The 23,018-nt window shown below is 35.7% G+C and overlaps 1 protein-coding gene across 2 annotated transcripts in view; it reads right to left on the bottom strand.

Annotated features, from left to right (window-relative positions):
- Positions 1–23,018, bottom strand: part of clu (clustered mitochondria protein homolog) — a 107,181-nt gene that overhangs the window by 4,731 nt on the left and 79,432 nt on the right. For both annotated transcript variants that reach the window (XM_089636724.1, XM_089636723.1), the window contains exons 9-23: positions 18,500–18,636; positions 13,200–13,394; positions 11,621–11,833; positions 10,716–10,890; positions 10,477–10,582; positions 9,880–10,385; positions 9,066–9,268; positions 8,441–8,647; positions 5,884–6,078; positions 5,523–5,605; positions 3,506–3,635; positions 2,431–2,703; positions 1,650–1,775; positions 754–969; positions 237–442 (exon numbers count right to left, since the gene is read on the bottom strand). In XM_089636724.1, coding sequence (XP_089492850.1) covers positions 237–442; positions 754–969; positions 1,650–1,775; positions 2,431–2,703; positions 3,506–3,635; positions 5,523–5,605; positions 5,884–6,078; positions 8,441–8,647; positions 9,066–9,268; positions 9,880–10,385; positions 10,477–10,582; positions 10,716–10,890; positions 11,621–11,833; positions 13,200–13,394; positions 18,500–18,636 — 2,971 coding nt within the window. The remainder of the gene's footprint in view (positions 1–236; positions 443–753; positions 970–1,649; positions 1,776–2,430; positions 2,704–3,505; positions 3,636–5,522; positions 5,606–5,883; positions 6,079–8,440; positions 8,648–9,065; positions 9,269–9,879; positions 10,386–10,476; positions 10,583–10,715; positions 10,891–11,620; positions 11,834–13,199; positions 13,395–18,499; positions 18,637–23,018) is intronic.

Genomic DNA, 23,018 nt, shown 5'->3' on the forward strand with positions numbered 1-23,018 from the left:
ACATTCATTTAATTATTATGAACTCTAGACCCTTCAGTGTCCCTGCATACGGCGTTTGTTAGTACGTCTACATTTTACACTCAATAACAAATATACAGTACTTAAAAAATAAAGACAATTTTAAATAATTTCTCCTCATTATTGCCGGACAATAAACGACTTAAAATCAAAATGAATTAATTAATCAAAATCCTAGGTCCATCAGGGGGTAATACGAGCAATAGTAAGTGACCTACCTGATCTGCACAAAGAGAATGCCATTGATGACATTGAGCATGTCCAGCACGGAGCCCATGGAGGGGGGCTGGATGTGGATGGGGGGAGCACCGGCGGCGCGTCCGGAGCAGATGTCGTTCATTTTTTTCTGCAGCACCACGGCCTGATGCGTCAGGTGACGCAGGCAGTCCGAGGACTCGCGGGTCTTCTCATGGCTCTCACCCAGCTAACAAATGACATGTTATATTACATTGATCATACATGAAGAAAAGATCACGTCTACAAATTCCATATTCTTGGGAAATAAGTAACGTGCTTTAGAAATTAGTTACTTTGGTTGGGTGATAAGAATTCCGGGTGCATATAGTTACATTGCAAGATGAATGGTCATGTTTTATCATACTATATTTTCATACAGCAAACAAAATGAACAACAGATTGGTTTTTAAGAGCACCTGATTTAAGTTTATTTAAGGATTGGATATTTGAGCAGCAAATGAATTAGTTGGGGTATCAGTAGTCAGTATCAGAAGTTACCTGCTGTTTGTAGATAGAGTAGGTCTCCCTCTCGTGCTGCAGGGCGGCGCGGAAGTCCCCGAGGCAGCTAAGCGTACGCGCCAGCAGGTGGCGGGCGGCAGCAGCCTTCAGCGAGCGCGCACCGTGGCAAGCAGCCGTCAGCGCCGAGGCACGCTCCAGGAAGCGCAGGGAGAGCTCGTACTCCCCCACCGCGTGGAGGATCAGTGAAATATTGCTCTACAAACAAACAATCAAACCAAATACTCATTAGGATTTAACATTAATGCATAACGTATGTCGAGTAGTGCTATTAAATAAACTCAATTCGGAATGGTGGTCTTTTGCCAGGGCGATATTGAGAGTATCTACCAATCTGAAACATTGCGAAAGTATTGTATATCGTCAACGGCAATCCATCACCCCGTGAATCATATTTGGCCACTTTTCAGGAGAGACCAAAAATCGGCGATGATTTTACCCAAAATTTGAGATACGCGGTGATACTATTTTCATTGTAAGTCTATTTCCGTAGAATAGATCCTATAATAATAATTGAACCGACATAGGTTTATTACCGTCGTCGAATGGCATTGCAGGATGACTTACATAAGCTAATGCGGCGGGGGATTGCCCTCGAGAATATATATATTTAATATGGATTAAATTAAATTTACTTTCAGACCCATGAGACCCGAATAAGTAGGTGCGGACCTTACCCCTTGACCACGGAGATTGTTAAGGAGTAGGTGTAGGGGCTTCCTATTCCTTTATAATCTTCGTGATGTATGTAAGACAAGCGGGATATGAATTTGATAGCGGTGGGCCATGTGTATTGGTTTTAACAAATCATATTTAGTAACAATCGATAACATGGATTAACTCTTATGTATTGTAATAATTATATGATCTGTACTCACATCTAATAAGGCGATCTCGGGATGGTTTTCTCCACAGACCAGGAGGGCGAGGTACCTGGCCCGGTAGAGCAGCTTCAGGGCGCTGCTCACCTGCCCGTTGGCGAAGCAATACAATGCCAAGTGTGTCTGCAAAACATTCATTCAATCCTATTAGTTCACTCAGAAGGTTGGCCAAGCAGATACGGTCAAAGTTCTGTTATTATTTCAGTTCTGTCAAGTATCTGGCCTATAATGATATAATAACAGAACTTTAATAGGACATTCATAGATATGGCAAATGAACATTGAAATTTGATGAATTGTTCAAATTCTATGAAACAACCCATCCTAAGACATTTCCCCAGAAACTTTATAAACAAGTTTTATTATTTCTAGATAAACATAAATACCTACATACCCTACATGGAAAACATATCTCTGAAAAAATCTTAAAATTTTTGGGACGCCGTTGAACATAAATGAATTTTGACATTCACAGATAAAATGTTTCCTAGGCTGTCAGACAGGCTATATTCATGAAATAAAATGTTTCCTAGGCAGTCAGACATGCTATATTCATGAAATAAAATAAGTTGGAACTACAGTGTCATTAGCGTAAGCGATTCTGATTTTGTCAATATGAATACTGAATTAAATTACAGCAAACCGTTCCACTGGGTAAAGAAACCATGCTCTGAAAGGTAAAATCTGCAAATTGGTTACACAAATTTAATAAGTTTTATTAATATTTGTGAAGTTAGGTAAGTTAGGAGTGAACAGAAGGTGTTTGTCGGTTGCTCACATATTCAGTGATGGTGTAGGGGTGGTCGATGCCGTTGACCCTCTCCGACATGAGCACAGCCTTCTGCTGATACGCCATGGCCTCCCGGTGTTCGCCAGTCACGTAGCACAGGCGCGCCACCATGCGCAGGCACTGTGCAATCTCGGGGTGCATGGCGCCGTACACGTTGTTCAGCAGGTTTAGCGCCTCCGTGATCAGTTCGTGCCCATCGCGCACCTGGCCTGCTTGGATCTTGCTCTGCCCGGTGGTGTAGAAATTGTAAGCGTCGGATGCCTACAACATTACACATACATCATTCATTATCTGCGCCTTCACTTATTTCACAGAACATTTCTTCCAACAGTCGGACTTCTCCAGTTAGACCTCTGATTAGAGAGATTCTTATTTTACTGGAGCCCTATGAACACAGAATAAAGAAAAACATTAGAAATGCCTTTATAAATTTACTAGTTGAAGGGTATCCACAGGAGATAGACATAATATACCATCGCGGACTTTTCTGTAGACCTTTTTAAGATATACATTTCCGTAGTATATTATTATCTCAGCCAGCGTTAGCAATGTCAGCACCTGAAAATCTTTTTTTACGACTTGATTACAACATCGACTTTTCTCTACTTTCTATAAATATAATATGCATGTATTATATATATATATATATATGTATAAAACTTTCGGAAGATATTTTCTAAATGTGAAAAAGCCATCAAAATCCGTTGCATAGTTCAGAAGAACTAAGCGCACAAACAGACAGACGCCGGATAGCGACTTTATTTTATTTAGAGAAATGGAAATCAAATTCGCCACTGGCTTCGAACCTCGGTTCTAGCCCATTTAGCATGAGCTCTGTCTCTCTTACACTTGCCTGAAATTGCATATCGCTATCCCATCTGAATCTAATGATGGTGAAACATAGTTCTGCTTTATGAAATTTAAGTAAAGAAAAGTCAGACTTTTCTATCACAAAAAACACACCCACATAGCAATTCTTGTATTCTACTTTATTCTATGCATATGAAAGAATGATTTGAAAGAAAGCTCTATGTACAGATTTATATATGTAATATTAACTTACCCTAGGGTTTATATGTTTCACGACCGGGAATATGTTCATAATGTCCGAGCTGTTGAACGTTACTTTGTGCTTGCCATCGAAATCATACTCTCTTAATAGTAATTGAAGACCAACTTTGATACAAAATGATCTGCAAACAACAGCATATGATTAGATGAAAGAAAACTATATCAGCTTATGAATATTAGGGTTTATGAAAACGAGGGTTTCCTCAGTATATATCAACTTATTAGTATTATGGTTTATAGGGTTTCCTCAGTATATATCAACTTATGAGTACAGTAGAACCTCGTTAATTCGAAATACAGCGGACATCAAAAATCAAATTTCAAATTAACGAATTCCCACGTAATTCGAAATTTTATGAACAAAAAAAAAAAAAATACAGTGAAAATCGAGTCCCTCGGCTGCACCTTCAAGTTCGGGTGGTATCTTTGGAGTAAACTCGTATTAACACCAATTATTCCCGTTTAAATCGAATTTTTGATACTGATTTCCGTCGCGATCGGACCTTTAAGTTCAGTTATTCTAAGCAAATTCATAAAAATACCACACATTTCCGCGTAAATCAATTTTTTACGTCAAATTTCCACATGAATAGAAATTTTGCGGCCGATTTCCGTAGCGCTGGATCTTTTATCGCAGATATTCGAAGTAAATTTAGTAAAAAATACTATTTTTCTGCGTAAATTGAAATGTCGGAGGTGATTTCGGTCGCGCCGGATCTTTGAAATTCAGATATTCAAAATAAATTCGTAAAAATGCGGTATATTTATGCATAAATCGAAATTTCGCAGGCGATTTACGTCGCGGCCAACCCTTTAAATTCAGATATTTTAAGTAAATTTCATAAAAATACGTCAAATTTTCACGTGAATCAAAATTTTTGCGGCCGATTTCCGTAGCGCCGGCTCTGTTAATTCAGATATTCGAAGTAAATTTAGTAAAAATATGATATATTTACGCGGAAATCGAAATTTCGCGGCCGATTTCCGTCGCGGCCGACCCTTTAAATTCAGATATTTATAGTAAATTCGTAAAAATACGATATATTTCCGCATAAATCGAATTTTCTCGGGAGATTTTAGTCGCAACCGGCCTTTTAAATTCAGATATTTATAATAAATTCGTAAAAATACGATAAATTTCCGCGTAAATCGAATTTTCTCGGCAGATTTTCATCGCGGCCGGCCTTTTAAATTCAGATATTTGAAGTATATTCGTAAAAATATGTTGTATTTCCGCGTAAATTGAAATTTAGGGTTCGAATTCCGTCGCAGCCGACCCTTTGAATTCAGATATTTGGTGTACATTTATAAAACTACGGCGTTTTTCCGCGTAAAACGAATTTTCTCGGCCCTTCAAACTCGAATATTCGGAATAAATTGGAAAAAAATACGACATTCCAGTGTAAATCGATTCCGATTTACAAAATAATAATACTAATTAGGGCGATGTATAACCACGTAAAAATACACTTTTTGGCATTTTACCGACATGGCTGTTTTTTGATTCAGATTTACGAAATTTTATGATTTATTTTCACAAAAATCGAAGTTTTTCGAATTACACAAACAAATTTTCGTGTGTGGACAAAAATAAATTTCGAATTACGAATTAACGAATTTCGAATTAAAAAACCATTTTGTATGAAAAAAAATTTCTGTGGATATTTTATGGCGTAAATTTCGAATTACGTGTTTTTCGAACTATCGGGGTTCGAATTAACGGGGTTCTACTGTATTACGGTTTATGAATACGAGGGTTTCCTCAGTATATATCAACTTATTAGTATTATGGTTTATGAATACAAGGGTTTCCTCAGTATGTATCAACTTATGAGTATTAGGGTTTATGAATACGAGGGTTTTCTCAGTATGTATATATCAACTTATGAGTATTAGGGTTTATGAATACGAGGGTTTTCTCAGTATATACATATCAGCTTATGAGTATTAGGGTTTATGAATATGAGGGTTTCCTCGGTATATAAAAATAAATTCTAAAGATTCCTTACCTTAAAAGAGAAATTTTTTGGAAGCCATATTTTTCAACAGTGACATCTATACTGTCTGTTGGCAGACTCCATCCCCAGTAGGACTGTGAAAGTAAAAAATAAAATTATCAGTGAAGAATATAATCACATTTCTTATTCGTATATGAACCGGAGAGCAAACTCCACAAACACTGACCGGGAGATCGTAAAAATCTTTCGACCCTGACGATTTACCAATCAGCTATCACAAAGCGTAAAATTTGAGCAGATTTCAAAATTAAGTTCAGCGGCAAACTCTCGCCATAACAAGAACGTGGAAGCAACATATTTATTATATAATATATGTGTTTAGGTAGAACCACCAACTGGGTGTAAAGCTGACCTTGAGCTCCTGCCTGATCTGCGCCCACAGCGACTTGGGCGTGAGGGTGGTGTAGCGTGTTGTGCGACGCCGGGCCTTGCGGCGGGGCGCTGCACGGGCCTCCTCTGGTAGGGCGCATTGCGGCGAGGGCACGCTACCCAGCAGGCAGTTCAGGAAGTGGGACACGGCCTGGGACAGGGACATCAGCTCGCAAGCCTATAGACAGCAAAAACATCCCATTAATAAGATCATTCATTCACTTTCACTATTTGTAACCAGTAGATGATGGCAATTCAATAATTGACTATAGTAGAACCCCGTTAATTCAAACCCCGATAATTCGAAAAAACGTGTAATTCGAAATTTTCGCCCAAAAAAATATGTGCTGAAATTTTTTTTCAATCCTGGATTTTTAATTCGAAATTTATTTTTGTCCGCGCATGTAAATTTGTTCATGAAATTCGAAAAAATTCGATTATGTGAAAATAAATCATAAAATTTTGTAAATCTGAATCTAAAAGACAGCCGTGGCGGTAAAACGCCGAAAAATGTATTTTTACGTGGTTATACATCGCCCTAATTAGTATTATTATTTTGTAAATCTGAATCGATTTACACTGGAATGTCGTATTTTTTTTCAATTTATTTCGAATATCCGAGTTTGAAGGGCCGAGAAAATTCATTTTACGAGGAAATATGTCGTAGTTTTACGAATTTACGCCAAATAGCTGAATTTAAAGGGTCGGCTGCGACCGGCGAAATATCGATTTACGTGTAAATATATCGTATTTTTACGTATTTATTTCTCATATCTGAATATAAAAGGCTGGCCGCGACGGTAATCGGGCGCGAAAATTTGATTTATGCGGAAATGTGTGGTATATTTACGAATTTACTTAGAATAACTGAACTTGAAGCCGACCACAGTGGTAATCACCGCTTCGGTAATCGGCTGCGAAAATTCGATTTACACGAGAATAATTCGTATTAATACGAATTTACTCTAAAGATACTGCCCGAATTTTAAGGGGCGGCCGAGGAACTCGATTTTAGGCTTTTTTTTTTTTCAAAAAATTTTGAAGTACGTGGGAATTTGTAAATTCTAAATTTGATTTTTGATGTCCCGTGGATTTCGAATTAACGACGTTATATAGCTTATCAGTAGACCTCAAGTCCAAAAAAATATGTTTCTATTATCTCTTATTTAAAACCATTAAAACCAAAATTTTCTCTGAATTTGTAAGTAGGTACTTAAAAACCTACCTACTTAATTATGTAAAACCCATATATTTTATGTAATTTTTTATTTCTATTAGAGAATTATACAATTTGTCCAAAAAATGTCACTATATGTGCCAGGTAGGTACCATAATATTGAAAAAAAAAATGCGAATAAGAAATTCCAAATAACCATGAAAATTTCAAATTAGAAAAAATAATCTTTACTGCAACATTAAAACTGCCACCATCTAGAACTGGAAAGGAAAAAACAAATTTACAGACATACGAAATTCAAAACGGTTGAGTTAAAACAGGACTTGGCTCTAAGCTCAGTTAATAATGGTGTAGCCACTGAAGGCCAGTAGCGGAAAGCCGTCCTGGGCGAATATCAAAACCAATGACTTTGGCGACTCTCGACCTTCACTTTGTTGTCTCTTCACCTTGTATGCCTACTTGTGTATTGTTTAGTTCTTAAATCCCTAAAATGACATGTTCCAAGCAACTCCGAGATAAAAGTGCCACTGCCTTATAGTAGAGGTACAAAAAGGTGCTGTCCGCCGAGTCTAAGATCATTTCGTCCCTCTACAGCAAAAAGCCACCAAATATGATTTTGGTAAAAATTGAGTTAAATGTCAAAATAGGTCCCTTTTAACATAGTATCTTCAAGAAACAAATCATCTGTGCTGGTCATTGTTGTTCTTATTATCTGATTTTCTAAAAGAATTACCGCACATTTCAAACCAGCGAAAACTTACCAAGGGTATTGGTATTTGGCGTGTTTTTGCTATTTTGATTTTTGAGTTTTGAAGATGAAGAGTAAAAAAAACTTTGAAACAGGCTTTTGAAAGCCATCAAAATAGGAAAGAAGATTATAATTATAAACTCTGCCTAATAACAGATAAAAAAACTGGCTAAAGATGATCAAACTCATATAACTGCGACATGTGACCAATCATTTTACTAAAAACAACTTTACAAACAGCTCTAATTTTACTAAAAAAACAACAATAGTGAATGTTTATAATTTTTTTGGCGTTAGTACAAACTCTCCAAACAACTCAACAATTAAAAAAAATATTAATATTTATAAGAAAGTAAAAAATTTCAAATACTCATACATATCCCTGAATAAGGTTTTTGTCATTTGATGACTGCTGCAGAGGGGGGGACTGCAGGGGATTTCACTTTTACAATATTAATGATTAAAATCATTACATTACTTGCTTTATTTTTAAGCTCACCAGTTTCTCCAAGATAAGGAGGACAGGTTTCTTTGGACAAGCAACATCAGATCCAATTGAACTGACGAAAATAAGGAGAACTTGACGATAACACATGTTAATGGCATGATATTGACCTGGACGTATGCGGTGAAGATGTGCTTGGTGGCGCGCAGGATGATCTCCGACACGGCGATGGTGTGCAGGTAGGAGAGGGGCTTGACTAGAGCGAGCAGGTCGCACACGCGGCCCAGGTAGCGCATGTTGATGCCACGCGTGTGCAGCGCATCGGCCAGCGTGCTGCCGTCCATGGGGGCGGACGAATGGTCCATGCACTCCCGAATCTATAACATAATTACCATATTACAACACAAACGCATACTAAAACATTCATATTCAAATACCGTCTCATATATATTCTTCTGTAAAACCAACTCTTGACATGACCTAATTGATATGTCGTGCCTTCCTGGGGTGTTACAAACTCTTTTCTGTTTTTTGCGCGTAGTATATTCTCCTGATATGTATATTGTCTCCCTTATGGAAACAGGTGGACCACCCTGCTTCATCCTGATGATGATAGCAAGTAGACAATTGTTATAAAATCTGTCCGGTATATACTTTGCTTGGTAGAAATATGTTTTAGCCAACCAGTTGGCTACTCATATAAAGTTGACCCATATGTATAGGTATGACCAAGTAATTGTGGTTCAGAAAGGTAAGGTGTCTTATTACTTGTTAAAGAAGTTAAGAATGACTTACAAAAGTGGGGATCTGCGAGGTGACCAGGAAGGCGGCCGCCTCCGTGACCAGCTTTTTCTGCTTGTCCAACTCCTCAGCGGAACAGGCGTGCTGGATGCCATCGGAGAACACGTCGGGGTTAAAGCGAATGTCGAACTCTGCCTCTTTAAGGGAGCCAACTGATTTGGCGGCAGCCTTCACAATGTCCCGCGTGCTTTCGGCCACTAAAAAGTGTAATATTTAATTATCTCAAAAGTTATTCTAATTCTGTAACAAAAATAGAATCAAAAGATAATGATCAAATAGATTTCAGAAGAATAATATTTCCTGTTGCAGTAAGTTTAATCTCTCGAGTTAGTTTGTTCGCTTTTGGGAACAGCTCATATGGTCTCATACAAATCGTTGTGTCTCCCTTATTATCATGGTGAGAAATATGATGTAAACGGTGTTAGAAAGAGAAAACACCAAGCTTTATATTCAATTCAACCGAATTGAAATTCGAATTAAAATTACAACTCCATGAAACCAAAGGTTCCACCACAATTTAAGAAAAAAATTAATAATGTTTATAATACGATATGTGTTTTTTCAATGTTTAGAGGAAAAAACTTAAGGTGGTCCATAATTTTAAGTTTACAATCAAAATTTCAATATTTCAAAAAGGATATGTTTATTTCTAATACTACAACTTGAAAGTATATTTCATCACTGTTCAAAAACAGTTTTTGAATACGTTCAGAATATGTCCGAGGCCAGAGGGGTTCAAAAAGAAAACATTGGGTTAAAGAGAGCTACTAATGCGGACATTGCAGGAATTTATTATAATATAACTTACTTTCTTGCTTATCTCCATTTGAGATGGAATCAATAATACTCTCAACGATTTTCTTTCCTTCATCAGAATCAACTTCATTTTCAGTTCCTGGTGGTATGATTATATCAATTTCATTAGGGTCTTCCAGTTTCTCTTGCCCTTCATCTTTCTTTTCTTGGCCAACAATAATTTCTTGGTCCGACTTAACTTCTTTGATCTGGCAATTCTCCGCCTCCACCTTGGCCTCTTCAGCTTCCTTCTTCAACTGTTCCTTCTTATTTTTCTTATCACTTTTAGAAGGCTTTTCCTTAATTTCTACTTTCTCCTTGGTTTCATTCTTTTCTTGGCTTGACTTAACTACTTCTTCTAACTTATTATTAATTGGTTTTTCTATATTACTATTATCACTTGAGTATTCAATTGCTTTTTTATTATCGGCACTAGAGGACTCTTTGTCCTTTTGTTTTTTGATTCCCAGTTGTTGGAAATGGAAGGCAGTATATCGAATAAACATTAAATAACGAGCTCTGAAAAGAGAATTAAAAAAAAATTATTATAAATACCACACAGTAAAATAGAATATAAGATAGAACTGAAATAGATAATTAAGATACTCACTCAACGAAGCTATCGACTAATTCTTGTCTCAAACAACAAAGTTTGTGCTTGTGCTCAATTGGAAAACCAATTGCTTTTACTTGTGGACTCAATTCCACGCCATCCACTAAAAAAATAACAAAATTAATACTACAAACACATCAAAATAAATATTCAATGGACACAATCGTAACAAATATGCATGAGATAATATTATGTCCATAGAAGAAGGATAATATAATGAAGATTGAATGTATTACACTTTAAGAAGTTGACGTCTGGCGGGAAGGTGCGCAGCAGGTCGAGGATGTAATGACGGCCGTCATTGCCCACGATGCCCTTACACTCCACACTGGAGCACAGCTCCACCGAGTCTCCCTTGGCGCTCAGCACCGAGTGCGGGAGGATCTTCAGCTGCTTGCCCGCCTTGCTGAGCTGCAACAACATACACATCAATGCTAGACACTGACAGCGCCTCCGTATTTACACTTTTCTTGATTGAAGAATAGGAAAAGGTATTGTTTCATTGAGACTTTGGCCTTAGACATCCGAATTGATAGACTTGCCATAATATAAAATCTGGGTATCATTTCTACAAGCTGGAATTTACGACATCAGTCGTACGTTGAACGCCGAAGAGCGCACATTGAAATAACCGGACTCTGCGCACAAAAGAAAGGTGTGCGAAAGAAAGGAAACGGTTTGCAACGCAGTCTATTGCAGGACTTGACTGCTTTCTGCGTAGAAACCCTGAAAATGAATGAGGTGGGTAAATTATAACACATTGTAAAAAGTGTAACAAAACATTCAGTTTTGGAAAGAAGCCCGAACTTTTGTTCACCCGATTTGGTATTTGTAGTAAAATTTTTTAGGCAGCCATCAATTCGCAAGCAGATTTTGGTGAAAAAGAAAAGATGATATTACAATGCGAGTTGCCTGTTTTCTGTCAGATTCATTAATTGACAAATTTATAGAAAGGGAGACGGTCACGCACTTGATTTGTTCCCCTTTCTCTGATGGGCTAGTCTATCAATTTGGATGTCTATGTACTGTGCTGAATTTACTATACAACAGGTATAACAGAGTTATTGCGACACATTTTAATAGTAATTCAATAAAAGTATGCACACCATTTAGGTATGGTGTATATATCATATGAACTCACCAGCTCCATGTACTTGGGGTGAGTGAGAACGGTCTTGCCGAAGTCGATGCTGCCGTAGATGACGCTTTGCTCCTGCTCCTTCTCCAGGATGCCGGGGATGATGGACTGCGCGGTAACGCGGAAGCCACGGTAGTCGATGACCACAGTGCCCAGTGTGTACAGTCCTTCCAGGTCCACTGCACTGTACACTCGAACGCCCTGCAGGTCGTTTCTCTGCAATACAACACAACATTCAGTCTTATTGATACCTATAGTTTCATTCTAAAAATTGCTGGTGAAAATGGTTTGTGACTTAACCTCACTTCTCCTTCCATTCACTTTCCTATCATAAATTGGAAATCTTCTCATGCATGTGACAAAACAATGAGAAACTTCAGTCAAGTTTTTTATATATAATTTTATTTTTTTTGCAGTTTAAAATTATTGAATTAACTTAAATGCCATTATTTTTTTAACCAGTCAACTGGTTTACGCATGTGAGCGCTTTAATGTCATCCATGCTGGAATTTTATGTGATGCAATTTTAACCTTTATGCTTTAAAAACAGTATAAAGCCTGTGACAGACCACGCTACAAGCGCGCAATATTTTCGTGCTTAGCGTATAGCTAATTCCATTCATACATTCCCATTGCTAGAGTATGGCGAGAGATATGCTGAAATTGACCAAGCCATTAAGGGTATGGTGTAATGTATCGCCTACTTATAGGTCAAAATCAGAATCAATTGCGCTAATAACACTGTAGTTGTCACTATTAATTTCATGAATGTAGTCTCTCTAATTGTCTAGAAAACAATTTATTAGTGCAGTCGAAATTCAATTTCGTTCATGGCGTCTCGAATATAAAAATATTTGAATTTTCAAAGGACATTTTTTCTTTGAAAACACATTTTGATTGTTTTTCATGCAGGGAATAAAATTTCGAACAAAACTCATCAAAGTTCTGCCAATTCTCGCCCAGCGTGTTGTGACAATTTTCCTACTCCCACGTTCAAGAGGTTAATAAGGAACTTCAGTCCATTTAAAAAAAAAATCAATATTGACCTTTTAACTTTAATCTAATTGCCTTTATACTCTTTAAATTCAAATATTTTCGGAAACGTCATTGAACAAAAAAAAGTTTTGACATGCACAGACAAAATGTAGCAACTATAGTGTTATTAGGGCAAACGATTCTGATTTTGACCTCTATACAGTTTTCAAAGCATAAAGGTTAAAATCACATTGCAAAAAATTCAAGCATAGGTGGTATTAGGGCGCACAAAAGTGTGCGAGTGCTGAGCATGGTCGTAAAAATTGTTATGTATGTGTGCTGAAAACCATTACACTCGTTAGTAAAGCAACCGTACAAAATATATAATAACTGGCTGTGAAAAATCACTGGATATAACTTGACTTGCATAGTTCCATTTCAAAAAATGGCCTGCTAAAGAAAGCTATATAACAAAATATATATAGGTAGATACCTACTTAATTTCAAAAGATTCTTTTCAAAATTCAAAGTTCACACTCATACAGACGGAGGTAGGTAATCACAGAGGAAATTTCGTTGTATAATTCAGTAAGAATAAAAAACTCACGGGTGCGACGAAAGCGGCAGCATCCCCTCCCAGCTCCTTGTAGTGGTCACGCACGTCAAAGCCCAGCGAGAAGAAAATGTTGTTCCAGATGAACATCTGCATCTTTGCCTCCTCACCGGGGTTGATGGCCATCACGTTGCCGTCCACTACAGCCATGGCGCCGCGGGTGGCGGCAGCTACGAAATCACTGTGCACCTAAAAAGAACAAATGCCACTAAAATACACGTACATAACATCAAAATCATTTCACTTCATAACAGGATATGGATCTTACAGGATAAAGATGAAGGTCTCACTCAACCTTACCCCGAAAAACAGCATTATATGAGAAAGTGAATTCTAAGATATGGGCAGTTAAACATTTCATTTGACTATAGTGAGCATACATACACATATTGAAAGTAAAAAAAAATTATATAGTCGTCAATGCGAAAATATGTGTTCAGGAGGAGCTAAAAATTGATTTTTAATAGTTACAGAATGTTTTTTAAAACATTATTACGTTTTAGATGCAAGAATGTATGTAAAAGCGTATTTTTGATGTTTTAAAAACAATCTGTAACTCTTATAAATCAGTTTTTAGCTCCTCCTAGACAATTACGTTTTTGATAAATGGGAGGTATTTTGAGGTATTTGACGACGATATGTAATACGGTATATATATGAATAGATTTAAGTTGCTGTTTTTTTTAAGAAAAAAACTAGGTTTAAATCTAAAACTTAAGTTTAGACCATCTCGTGGTTCATTTTTGTTCAAAGGCACACTCACTTTTGCCACCCGGGGAAAAATGACCTCTCCGACCCTCGAAATTAGAAGACTATACGGTTCATTTTTGCTTGAGGGCAATCCTACGATTGCTGTCCGGAAAAACAACCTCTCCACCCTTTCAGTTTAGAAGACTCTACGGTTCATATTGCCAGATGGCAAATTAGGAATTTTAGGACTGCGAAAAGCGACCTTGATGCCCCTTAAGTCGGACGACTCTACGGTTCATTTTTGCTAAACAACAAACTCACTTTTGAGGCAGGTCAGGTTCGCCTGTATTACATTTTTTAAAAGAAATACTGTTTTTTGAGTGCTCTTTAGAAAACAGTATTGCAAGACAAAAACGTAATCTTCAAGTGAAAAAGTACGGTAAAAACGTCCACAGAAGATTTCACAACGTTAATAATCGATTGCATTTATCACGTTATGAGAAAAAAAGCCGGCGATATCGTATTACATTATGAAATTTTTCAAAACACCCCCTGACAAAACGTTTTTAGAAGCTAGGTGCAAATTTGTTTTTAAAAAAAGAAACATTTTAAATAGATTCGACTAGAAGCGTGATATATAAGTTGGGTAATGTACTAAGGATAATTTGAATGCAAATCAAATTTAGTTGCAATTAAAATTTTTAATTTTTCTTCAAATATTTAATTGATGGAACAGTAAAATAACCGATATGGGTAAAAAACTAAACGTAAAAACTACACGTTTAGAAAATCTGTAGAAGTGTGATCTGTACCGATTGACAAATTGCTGTTTCTCAGTGATGTTTGGCATCAATCATTATATGCATCAATACACAAAATTCCAAGAGCGTGTTGTGTTGCCTGCAATGGGCCAAAAGCTAATTGTAGGTTTACACTCCTTGCTTCATCCACATTCAACGATCAAATCATAAATATGAAATTAAGGACACACATCTTGCTTCATCCACTTTCAAACATTACATCAAATATATTGTTTTACCGCAAACAAGATATCATATGCCGACGGCACAGCTATCATAGTGAATGGGATCGACTGGAATGTAGTAAACGAACAAGCAAATAATAGCATAAACACATTGAAACAATGGTTTGATACAAATCTTCTCTCATTGAACACTAACAAGACATATTATATACATTTTTCAATTAACAAACTACAAACAATCCCTAACACTAAAATAATTATTCACAACAACAAATGTAATAAAAACACATGTATCCAAGGCTGTTCAATATTGAACTCAGTATCAGAAATTAAATATCTCGGAGTGATAATAGAACAACATATGAAGTGGAAGAGACATATCTGCGAATTGGTTAAGCATATCAGAAAGTGTGTATATATATTCATAAGATTAAGAAATATTTTAAAAAGAAGTAACGTAAATAGAGTATACTACGCACTAATCCAGTTGTTAATTCAATACGGAATTATTGGATGGGGGGGGTCATACGATAAGATTCTAACCCCGATCAAAGTGGTCCAAAAGCTAATCCTCGAGAAACCCTTCACGCATCCAACAGAAATGCTATTTTCAGATTTCAGGGTGCCCCGAATAGAGGATATCTTCAAGAAAAATGCAATTATCCAAATTTATAAAGATAATATAATTTCAAAATTTGAAACCCACCTATCAAAAAGATATCAATACAATATCAAAATTCCAAAATGTAATCCCAAACAAATGCAAAATAACTATACCTATTTAGGAATAAAGTATTTCAACAACATTCCGATTGAAATAAAGAAATTAAAGGATATTAAGGATGGGTTGTTTCGGAGTATTTGAACAATTCATCAAATTTCAACGTCCATTTTCAAGTTCTGTGAAAGATTTTTTCAAGTTCTGTTTTTATTTCAGTTTTGTCAAGCAACTAGCCTATAATTATATAATAACAGAACTTGAATTGGACTTTCACAGATCCCAGAAATGAACGTTAAAATTTGATGAATTGTTCAAATACTCCGAAACAACCCGTCCTAAGATACTTAAACTAAAACTGAAGTTACACTTTCAGAAATAATTAACTAAATAATTGCCTGTTATTCCCTATATTGATATTTATTATGAGTCTATACTCATCTCCACTGTAAATGTTCCTAATTACTCAATAATTAGTATGTAACAGAATACTATACAGTAGAACCTCGTTAATTCGAAATCCACGGGACATCAAAAATCAAATTTCGAATTAACGAATTCCCACGTAATTCGAAATTTTATGAAAAAAAATAAACGCCCAATACGATTTTCTCGGCCGCCTCTTCAAATCCGGGAGGTATTTTAGTTGTAAATTCGTAATAATACCAATTATTTCTTTATTTTCGCGGCCGATTACAGTAGCGGCAGGCCCTTTAAATTCAGATTTTCGCAATAAATTCGTAAAAATGCTATATATTTACGCGTAAATCGAGATTTCGCTGCCGATTTCGGTCGCGGCCTACCCTTTAAATTGAGATATTCGTAAAAATACGATATATTTCCGCGTAAATCGAGATTTCGTGGTAATTTTCCGTCGCGGCCGGCCCTTTATTTCAAATATCTGAATTTAAATTCGTAAAAATACGATATATTTCCGCGTAAAACGAGAATTCGCGGCCGTATTCCATCGCGGCCGGCTCTTTAAATTCAGATATTCGAAATTAATTCGCAAAAATACGATATATTTCCGTGTAAATCGAGAATGCGCGGTCGATTTCCGTCGCGGCCGACCCTTTAAATTCAGATATTTGATGTAAATTCGTAAAAATATGATATATTTCCGCGTAAATCGAATTTTATCGGCAGTTTTTTGTCGCGGCCGGCCTTTTAAGTTCAGATATTTGAAGAAAATACGTAAAATATATCACATACGATATATCTACGCGTAAATCGAGATTTCGCGGCCGATTTTCGTCGCAGTGGGCCATTTAAATTCAAATATTCGAAATAAATTCATAAATATACAGTACATTTACACGTAAATCGAAATTTCGCGGCCGAGTTTCGTCGCGGCCGACCCTTTAAATTCAGATACTTGGTGTAAACTCGTAAAACTAGGACATATATCTGCGTAAAACGTATTTTCTCGGCCCTTCAAACTCAGATATTCGAAATAAATTTGAAAAAGTACGACATTCCAGTGTAAATCGATTCTGATTTACAAAATAATAATACTAATTAGGACGATGTATAACCACGTAAAAAAACATTTTTCGGCGTTTTACCGCCACGGCTGACTTTTAGATTCAGATTTACGAAATATTATGATTTATTTTTGCAAAAATCAAATTTTTTCGAATTACACTAACAAATTTTCGTGCAGACAAAAATAAATTTCGAATTACAAATTTAGAATAAAAAAAAAAAAAAATTCTGCGGAAATTTTTTTGGCGAAAATTTCGAATTACGCGTTTTTTCGAATTATCGGGGTTCGAATTAACGGGGTTCTACTATATATGTATAACTACACATATAGATAATCCAGAAGTTTCAATTGTTCCTATTATAAATATATACTTACCTATAGCATAATGGTAGGTATTCTATTTTTCTTATTATCAGTGTAACTCGCTCACCAAGCACAAGAACCAGTTTCTTCATTGGTGAGAATGCGAACATAAATATATTTTGTAACCATATGTACTTGTATAACATCCTGTACCCACTTACATAAATTAAATTTAAAAACAAAAAAAAATAAAATAAACCTATTCATTGTCTGCAACAGGCAAAAAGCAAAGTGTTGGCACATACTCCTTGCTTCATCCACATTCAAATATACATATTTTGATATATTTGTAGGAAGACACTCCTTGCCTAATCCACATTAAACACCAAAACACTTTTTTTTTTGTACAATAGTTTACACAAATATTTTTTTACCTATTAGTTGCCTACAACATGCAAAAAGTTAGTTGAAATTTTACGTTTGAATTGAACATGTTTTACATATTTTAACAATAACAAATAACAAAAAAATAATGTGCTTTTCCATAAATCAACATTCATTTGTGATTTCTTAGGGATGTTTTTCAAAATATCAGTTTATTCATTGTCAGTTTCACTTCTGAGTTTATCATGATCATTTTAATTTTGATTGGACAAAACTGAAATACTTTTTTCAGCCAATCAGCACTATCGGGCTTCACAGAAAAAGTTAAAATAATAACAAACATTCTAAGCGCCGTCCGCAAAAACCGTCAGTTTCAAATTGACTCGACTTGATCATTGTTTTGAAAAGGAACGCACTAACTTTAGTCCTTGTACTGCCATCTGTAGTTGAGATTTTAAAATAATAACAAATATTCTAAGCGCCGTCCGCACCAACTGTCAGTTTCAAATTGACTTGACTTGATCATTGTTCTGAAAACGAGCGTACTAACTTTAGTCCTTGTACTGCCATCTGTAGTTGAGATTTTAAAACAATATTTGGTGTGAAACCCACAGATATAAATCGATTAGAAGGAACCACACACCTTGTTACCAATCCGTTGTGTAACACACACATCTAATGTTTTCCTCCACACACATCGCTTGTGATAGCTAGAAGTAGTTAATTACCTTGAAGATGGCCCGCTCTCTCAGCAGACGTTCAGGAAGATTCTTGCGGGGCAGCTCCCGGGTGGTTTGCAGCTCCTCGTTCCAGTCCCTCGTCTGTCCGGGAATGTGCTCCTCATAGCCCAGCTTTGAGGAGAAATCTGCAAAACAAAATATTTACATTACAAAATATACAATATAAGCAACAATAAAGTTTAGGTTAGTAACAGCACGATACCTTTTGTCATGCCATGCTGGGCTAGCACCTGCTTGTCAACCTGTTTGCTTGTGGTGTCAACCCTGGCGGTAGTTGTTCGGTACAAACAATTTATAGCATTGCTGTTACTGAAAGCGCCTCAATTCTCCTGGATTGGAGAATCGTAGAGCAAATTCATGTGATGCATCTCATAATAAAGATACCTTACAAACTTTTTTGAATTTGTTCCAGTAATTTAAATTTTTTTAATACCTTTTATTTTTCCCAATTTTTACATACAATATTACAAAAAATCAATAAGAATAATGGGAACCCACTAAGGAGCAGCCTGTGTGTGGGTAATATAATTAAATACATTGTATGTATTATTGTACCTAGAAAGAAACAAACTGTGGGCATATAAAACAAAAATTAGATTACAATTTGTCTAAGCGGTTTGTGTAAAAAGTGTTTACAATAGTATATAGTGAAGTTATAAGTGTTTAGTTTAATATATGGTGAATAGTTTATGAGAAACATACAGTGATACAAATTAAATTTAAAAAGTTTCAACTGCTGTATTGAAAAGCCATAATGTTAACTCTTTTAAATATTGAGGAAGTTTAGTTATCACTTAATATTTTTCGGTAAAAGATTGAAAGTACGAGGTCCATGTTCTATGTATTTTTGCATTAAATGATACATTGAAATCTAGAAACACAGATGTCAGGTGGATAATATAGGTAACAAAACATAGACATATGAATATTAGTAGACCTGCTAATCCTAAGTGATTAAAAGCGTATTATTCCCCACTCCCCATACCGGTTCCATTGGAGCCGGCTGGGCTCGCGTATGGCCTCCCTTGAATCTTGAGAATGTGACGTCATCATTCTTGTGCGAACTAGCGTCAAGCTATGGTCGAGTTCATTTTACGAAATAACACGGCAAAATAGTGGCTTGCGCTATGAAAACTTGTAAAAATTAATTTGTAGAAGTGAAAAAGAGAATAAACCCAATTGTCGTATTACATTCCATAGGTAAGCATTATTTTACTTTGTTTTAACCTTATTCACAACGTATAATATGGATCAGTTTTAGAAACCAATACTATCACGCGATGGACGCGAAACTATTACTCTAAGCGCGAAACACAAAGCCGTGCACAAGAATCAGGGATGTGCCTTCGCCTTTTGCACTTTGATAAAATAAATATAGTATCATTTGGAACTCTGTCGTATTAATAAAGGATAATAAACCAATAATTTTTAAATTTATTCCACTTTAATGGCGTTATTACTAAACGAGTTTTGAACTTTACACAACTCATAAACAACACTTAATATAGGATAAATGGTTGGTTATCAATTGTGAAAATTGGTATGTTTGGAAGTAAAATGTAGATACAGTGAGCATGTTTGGAATGAAAAATGTATGTGTCATTTTGCTGTCTGATGACATTTTTTTATCTATTAAAATTAAAAATATTATATTTTTCTATCGCACGTCGCCACCAATCACATATTATCTTTCATACTATCACACATCGCAACGGACCACATGTTAGGTACGCGCTTGTTACGTATGTACGGTACTGCTGGAACGAGAAGGAGTGCATATCACGTAATGCGCTAGGTTATACCGAGTGGCGATGTGTGATCGAAAAATGTAATTGAAAGTGTCATCGGAAGGCAAAATGATGTCCAAATTTTTACTCCAAATACTCTTAGGAATCGCTGGTAAAAGCTGTGTGTATATAATTTCATTTGTTTTTTTAGTTGTTTTACTTTTCTATTATCTTCTAAAAGTGAAATGTTATATATTTTCTAAAAAGTGAAATGTTATATATTTTCTTAAAGATATCAATATTTTATTATTAATAGGTACAGAGCGGTTGTGACAACCCTCCAACATTGGTCGAATGTAGCGATTCTCAAATGTGCGCATCGTTGTTACTGGGAAGTAAATTATTAACATTTATAAAAGTGTCTTAACTAAATACGTAAACTAAATATTCGACTCTGAAAATAGAAGAAATTTTTTTTGCCGAATTTGGACTTCGCAAATTTGTTCATAACGTGGCGAGTAATTTGCGCTCCCATGTAAAAATGTCTATTCATTCAAAAGCAGATTTTACTTTTAAGAACTAACTGGTGATATTATAAGGCGAGATGCCTATTTACTGTCAGATTGATTTATTGACGAATCACAGTCAGCTTTACTCTATTCGTTCTTCAACAGTTGATTTTACCCCTCACCCTTAATTTCTAGTCTATTAATATTCTTATGTCTGTGTAACAAAACGAATTACACAAAATAAAAATACCATCAGAAAAAACCTGCTGGAATTCAGCTGATAAGCGAATCAACCGGATTTACTGCGCCCTTTTTGTGTGATTTTCAATCCAATCATTATTATTACTGAGTGAATTTAATTTTTACGCTTGATTTATTTTTAAACATGTCAGTTTAGACTAGTACTATAAACTATTATTTAATTTTTCCGACTTTATATCCGGGTTAAATCTTCCCCACAGGAAAAACTAAACCCTTCCACACACTTTTCCACAAATGATCATCTAGTCCAGGGGTGGGGAACCTGCGACCTTTTGACTGATGCCAATTTATTTTTTTAATAAAACACAGATTATCGATGTGTAAGCGAGAGAGAATGAGTGAGCTCACTTGGAGCGACAGGGAAGTGACAAAAACTAGTTGGCTTGCCAGTGTAATAAAACACAAATAGCTAGTAACTGCAGGTAAGTACTGTATGGATTGTTATTGTCCGAACGCTTTAACTTAAATATCCATGTGAATTTTGTTTCACATCCCCATCTTAGAATGGTCACTTTTATGGATCGATATACTATCTAGTAAGAGTCTTCACATGGAATAAATCCATAGAAATTGACGTAACGAAATCCACACTGACAGGAACACTTTGCGAAGATATACCGTTTTTTGTTTGAAGTAAAGTTTGTGAACACTTGCACAATTTATATAATTCTGTTTGTGTAACAACCCATCATGTCGAAGAAGACCAAGAGATCACTAAGGGAGGAAACAGATTATTTAAATGTTATCTTTGCGAGAACAGTTAATTGAATTTTATGAAGAACAGAACCAGCAATGCGAGTTAAAGAATAACAATGTCACATCAAAAACGACTTGAATATTTCCTTACAAGGTAAAACCAATTCTATTTATGATATGTGAAAGAAAATTAAAGCATTTCGAATCAAGTTATCTTTCTTTAATTAATGAGTTCTTTTCCAAAATGAAATTCACATGAACATTTCCCCCAGTTAACGATGGTCGTTAAGAGCGTTGTTTTCGCGGACGAAATTTCGACTCCCGCAAAAATAATTATTGTCCTGTGTCCCTCTCTAACGGAGCGTGCAGCGGGGAACGGAGAGGGAGTACCTGGCTTTTAGTACGGCTGACGTTGCAAGCGATCAAAAAAAGTTAGATAATATGAGATTAAATAAAAAAGAAATTAAGTTCAATGCTTGAATATTTGCACGAAGTCGGTGAAATGTCCCTTTCGTTTAGTTCATTCCATTAGCAGCACAGCATACAAGGGCTTCCGACCTATTCTAATAGTATTGGTATATGCGCATGTACACGTTAGGCACTGACAATATCACGCATAAAAGGCCAGTAAAAGAGAAATGCTTTTTTTCTTTTGTGCGTGAATATATTTGCATCTAAACGGGGAATCACCCTTTTGTTTAGTTCATTTAAATTAGCAGATACGTGTATTATTGTAGGAGATACGGAAATTGTACACGTGCATCGTACATGTGGCCACAGACGAAATTATAATAATAATAATAATAGGTGTATAAGTTTATAAATTAGATAAGTACATAGAATTAACAGCAGTAAATAATATATGAACAGTAAGTAATATAATTGTAGAGAATAGAAATATACACTTACTTAAAATTTGTGTAAGTGCACCGGTAAAGGCCTTACCTTTGACATAATCTTTTATTTTTTAATTTTTACATTACTTTTGAAATTTTTGTGAATCACATTTTTTTTATTTTATCTGGAAGAAAGTTATAAAGTCGTGTCGCTGTGTATATAATTCCGAACACGCACTGACTTTATCACTGGGATTTTGGTCGAGATTATTTTTAAGTGTTGTGTAAGAAGAATATTATGTGAACAACAAAATTAAGTAATACAACTATAAATAAAAATAACCATAAAAATAGCAGCACAATAACAGCAAGAATAATAGCAACAAGCATATTTTATTAAAAAATGTTCAATGAATCGGTATAATTATTTCCGTCCATTCTAGGCAGTGAGGAATACATTTATGGTAGTTAGTCCCAG

This window comes from Hesperophylax consimilis, chromosome 10 (assembly GCF_061612785.1).
Source record: "Hesperophylax consimilis isolate HC1 chromosome 10, BYU_Hcon_1.0, whole genome shotgun sequence".
In the NCBI taxonomy this organism is placed as follows: domain Eukaryota; kingdom Metazoa; phylum Arthropoda; class Insecta; order Trichoptera; family Limnephilidae; genus Hesperophylax; species Hesperophylax consimilis.